Source organism: Labeo rohita, unplaced genomic scaffold (assembly GCF_022985175.1).
Source record: "Labeo rohita strain BAU-BD-2019 unplaced genomic scaffold, IGBB_LRoh.1.0 scaffold_723, whole genome shotgun sequence".
Classification (NCBI taxonomy): Eukaryota; Metazoa; Chordata; class Actinopteri; order Cypriniformes; family Cyprinidae; genus Labeo; species Labeo rohita.
The window spans coordinates 30,798-35,995 of NW_026129660.1; the positions used below are offsets into that span (position 1 = coordinate 30,798).

General features: G+C 37.7%; 1 protein-coding gene across 1 annotated transcript; it reads left to right on the forward strand.

Moving 5' to 3' along the window:
• Window positions 1-582: 582 nt before the first annotated feature.
• Window positions 583-3,210, forward strand: LOC127161740 (uncharacterized; the record flags this gene model as incomplete). The annotated part of the gene is made up of 5 exons (XM_051104454.1): window positions 583-893; window positions 1,002-1,138; window positions 1,656-1,767; window positions 1,911-1,991; window positions 3,030-3,210. Coding segments are annotated over exons 1-5 (667 nt in total), but the record flags the coding sequence as incomplete, so codon positions are not given.
• Window positions 3,211-5,198: the final 1,988 nt, after the last annotated feature.

The window sequence follows — 5,198 nt, forward strand, 5'->3', positions numbered from 1 at the left end:
AATCTATCTATCTATCTATCTATCTATGTATCTATCTACCTAATAGAGGCATCATAGATATCTCTCATCTGCATCCCATGTTTACTGATGTGTTTCTGTCTTTTTGACTGTGATAAGCACCATTTTACCAGATGGATGGCTCTATGATACATCAAGCAGGTAAGATGTACAAAAGTCTATATTAAACCACCATCACCAGATGTAAATGTTTGTTTCAGTTGTGTTTACACTGGTGGCGAGCCAGTTCACAGGTTAACATTTTGTAAACACACTTGATTGATTTTATGTTCCTCAAAATGATTTTTGTATGAAGTATTATAATAAAAGAGTAATGTTATAAGTGTGTCAACCTGTTTTTTTCAGGCAGACGGAGAGGTCAGTGACATTGGATGCCAGAGCCCTGGTGGGAAGCAAAATCCAGGGATATCCCATTTTAGGCATCACCACTTCCGACAAAGAAGTTTGGTAGATCTTTGCTATCACATCTTGACAGCTCAAAGCCTCAAGAGGTTAGTCATATTTGCAGAACACTTTGTTAGAAATATTAGATCTTTGCCCAGATTAGATCTTGTTTGATTGCTGATAATTGTATTTTTAATGACCTAATGGCATTGAATTGATATCTGCAAAATATATATAAGTATTGTAGTAAAACAGTAACATTATAAGTGTACCAACCTGGTGCATATACAAAACCAGGATTACTGTAAGTGTTTGTCTTTTAGGCGGATGGAGATATGATCGTGACTTTGGATGCCAACTTTGGCCTTGTGAGGAAGCAAAGCTCAGGGACAAGTGCAGTTGAGCCATTACATGGAACCCGCATGTTTGTTGATGAAAAGGCTGTAGAGGAATACCTGCTATCACATCTTGACAGCTCAAAGCCTCAAGAAGTTAGTCATAGTTTTAGAATACTTTTATTAGATCTGAGAAAACTGAATCCATGAAATATTAGATATAACTAAATAAATCATAAATCTGGGTTTTCCTTAAATCTTTAGGACTGCAGTAACTTCAAGGCTGGCAATGTTCTGAGGTCACAACGACAAGCTAAGAAACTTGATGTTACAGGAGTGTTTGGAGCTTCCTGTTGTCATGAAATGCCCCTAATGTTTGTCAACATGAGCCAAGGAGAACGGCAAGTCTATGCCACAGTTGTTACATCTGACTACTGACCCAGTGTTCCAGAATGATAATTACCCTGTTTGATTCAAACTATTCATTAAAACCTTAGAAAAGGTTTAAAAAAGGTTTAAATTTTGTAATATTTTGAAATCTCCCATACACATTCCACGAGGTTCATATTTGGTGACAAAAAAAATAAAAATAATAATAATAATAATTTTTAGTCATACATAATATGTTTATTATTATTATGGAATATATATTATAAATATTTTTTTTTTTTTTTTTTTTCCAAATATGAACCTCGTGGAATGTGAATAGGAGATTTCAAAATATTACAAAATTTAAACTTTACCATCATTCTATAATCTTCGCTAATATAAGAAAACATGGAAAAACATGTTTGGATCATTTTAAGTGCCCTTATTGAGAATGTAGGTATTGAATTTGATGCTGAAGATTGTTTGTATAAATATTTTTCACTTTTCCTTAGTATAAGGTGTGACATTCATATTTTTGTCTTGAAATAGATTAGCCTATCCCCTGTATGTGATTGATGAGCTACTTCGAAGATGTGAGGACAAGAACATACACCTGCGAGTGGTCTATGACATTGCCTGTGTTGTTGCCTCACATTTGCATGCAAGTACAATTTATTATTATTTTTTATTATTATTATTATTTTTTTTATATTTATTTATTTATTTATTGTCAAACTCACTTACTGTTTTAAGAAAAGATCTTGACACATTAACTCAAAATTATGCCATACTATGTTCAATCAGAAATCGGGGGAGGGCACACCACACAACTTCTCCTTGGCCATACCAGCATTTCACGTTTATGGACACAAATTGCCCTGCCAGGTAATTCATTGACTTTTTAGAGGCATCAGGACCTGTGTCACACATCATTCACTCACTGTTTGGCCTCCATTTTCCTGTGTATCCTCTTTTGCTTATCTGCACAGCTTATTTAGAAATGCCTAAAAGTAATCTTTAATCTAACGTTTTTCCCACCTGGTGTTTGTTTAAACTAGTTTCAGAGGTGCACTTTTTAGGACAATACAGTTGTCGATTACCATCTAATTTTTAGAATTATTACATGAATATAAAGTAATAAAATTCTATTCTATTAAAAATATTTTTTTACTGATTCAAAGATTAAGTAACATTAGCTGCGCCAAGGCCCTGTCTTGCTCCAAGCCTGTCTGAATGGTCAGGGTGAAAGCATTATACTCCACTGACATAACTTACAGTAGGCCTACCTGCTGCTATGAGAGAGTGGAGACAATTATGCACCATAAAAGTCCCAAAATGCCAGCAGAGCAGGATTGGGAGGGCAAAATAACATACCAGACCACAGCAGTGTGAGTAGAGGAAAATTTCACATGAAGCGCAACTGCACAGCAAGCTTATGCACACACACCAAACACGCATAATATGAACATGGTAAGTGGACTACTTGTTTACTGTAAACAAATTATTTACACCACGTTTCTATAGGAATGATTCTGTCTCAAGCTTTTTGGTCCATTTGAGTGGTTGATCTCTGTAACAGATCACTATAGACCGTTTCGCTAGATGTAAACATACTGGTCCCGATACACTTCCTGTTTCTTTTTTTTTTTTTTTTTTTTTTTTTTTTTTACTTTACACAAACATCACAAAAAAATATAACCAACATAACGTTTGACTGGATGAAAATGTTACATTAGCACCTTTAAAATGTATTTGTATATGTGAAAAAAAAAAAAAAAGAAATAAAAAAACAAAAAAACAGGAAAGGCTTCTGGACCAGTGTTGTTTACTTCTACCGAAATGGTCTATAAGCAGTTGCCACTGCAGTAGGATCATGCTTGGTGTCAGTGTATGTGATATTCTACTACTTTGGTTTTATCACAGATCAAGTACAGCACCAGAAGGCTCGATGGGTTTGGGCTCACAGACGGGGAAGGAATGGAAAGGCTGTGGTCTTTCCTCCGAAGATTTGCCAGAGTCACAAAGGAGATGACTCCATCTCACCGCCTTGACTTGCTGACTGATGCCCTTTTGCATTATGGACGGAGGAAATCAACTGACCTAGGTTTGTAAACTGCTGAATAACCTGTCAAAATTTTGTGCTGGTGGTTCACTGTTTATACATTTTATATTTTCTGGAGTGAAGCTGATCACACACAAATTGGTCAGCATAAGTAAATTAAACTCTCTTTACAAAGGTGCAGCTCCTGCAAAGACTAGACAAAGCAGATAAAATATCAGTTATCGCTCAAGATGACATCTCATCAGTCATTAGAGGGGCACCAGGTAAACAATGCACATAACAATAGTATGTTGTTGTAAATGGGAGACTTTTAGATTCCTAAGCTAGAAAGGGAAGAACAGGAAAAGAGTAGAACAAAAAGGTTTTTTTGTTTTTTTGTTTTTTTAAGTCAAATCGAAAAGAGTATTGAGTATCGAAAGAGATGAGTTTTCAGCAGTCGCTTGAAAGTTGTTAGGGAGTCGGCATTCCGGATAGCGGTGTAAGATCATTCCACCAGCCAGGAACGGTGAAAGAGAATGTTCTGGAAAGTGATTTTGTGCCTCTTTGTGGTGGTGCAACGAGGCGTTGCTGACTAGTGGATCTCAGACTTCTGGAGGGAGTGTAGTTTGGTAGCAGTGAGTGGAGGTAGGTGGGCGCTGAGCCTGTGGCTGTTCTATATGCAAGCATCAGTGTCTTGAATTTGATGCGAGCCGCAACTGGGAGCCAGTGCAGAGTGATAAAGAGTGTGTGACATGGGCCCTTTTGGGCTCATTGAAGACTAGTCATGTTGCTGCATTCTGAATCATTTGTAGAGGTTTGATTGTGCATGAAGGAAGACCGGCTAAAAGAGCACTGCAGTAGTCCAGCCTAGAAACGACCAGGACCTGGACAAGAAGTCGTGTAGCCTGCTCTGTTAGAAAGGGCCTTATCTTTCTGACCTGCAAGATCGAACAGTTTTAGCTATATGGTCTTTGAAGGTCAGCTGGTCATCAAAGATTACACCAAGATTTCTGGCTTAATGGGGTAATTAATGGGGTAATTGTTGATGAACCTAACTGGATGGTGAAGTCATGCTGTAGAGTCGGAGTGGCAGGGAAGACAAGGAGCTCAGTCTTTGCCAGGTTGAGCTGGCCTTAGATCCATGCAGCTACCGTTGGATCATCTGGTTGAAATGAAAGATAGACAGAGGAGCGAATTTAATGTTTTGAAGAGGTTACATGTGTACCGATGCTCACAAAGAACATTGTATAACCAGGGGTTAGAAGGGGTGGCCCGTGCTGGCCTGGAAGAGAAAGGACATATATAATCTAGGCAAGAAGTCAAAGTAGAGCATAAGGTGTCAGTAGCTGCATTAACCTCCAGAGATGAGAAAAGGGTTGCACAGCGAAGAGAGGAAGACACTACAGAGAAAAGATGGGAGGGTGAAAGGGAGCGTAGGTTTCACTTTCTCTTAACACAATATTGCATTTTATTTTATTGTTTTTGATTAACTACCTTTACCTATAATGTGAGTGTTTAATGTTGCCTTTGGCATTGTTGATGTACTGTTTCCTATTTAATACTGTACAGCCGCCTTGTCACAATTCTGTATTGTTAAAGGCGGTATATAAATAAAGGTGACTTGACTTGACTTGACATCGAAAAGTAACAGGTAGAGCGGTTGGAGGCACACAGGTAGCAAGATGTAGGTTACATGTAATGAAGAATTGGTCAGAGGTGTGTAGGGCTTTAACCGAACTGTTGTCTGCAATGCAATTGCGTGTGTAAATTAGGTCAAGTTGGTTGCCTGATTTGTGGGTGCTTGTAGTGACAAGGCGTTTGAAATCAAATGAAGCTAGGAGTGAATGAAAGTCTGTAGCATAAGGCTTGTCCAGATGAACGTTAAAGTCACCAAAGACTAGAAGCAACTGAAGTGAATGCGTGAATGTCTTGAATACTGTAAGAAGGTCATGAGTATTATTAACAAAGAAAATTGCAAATATGTTATACTTATCTTTCCATGTAAAGTAATGAAATACACTTTATTAGGGCAGTAGTAATGTCTTTATCTA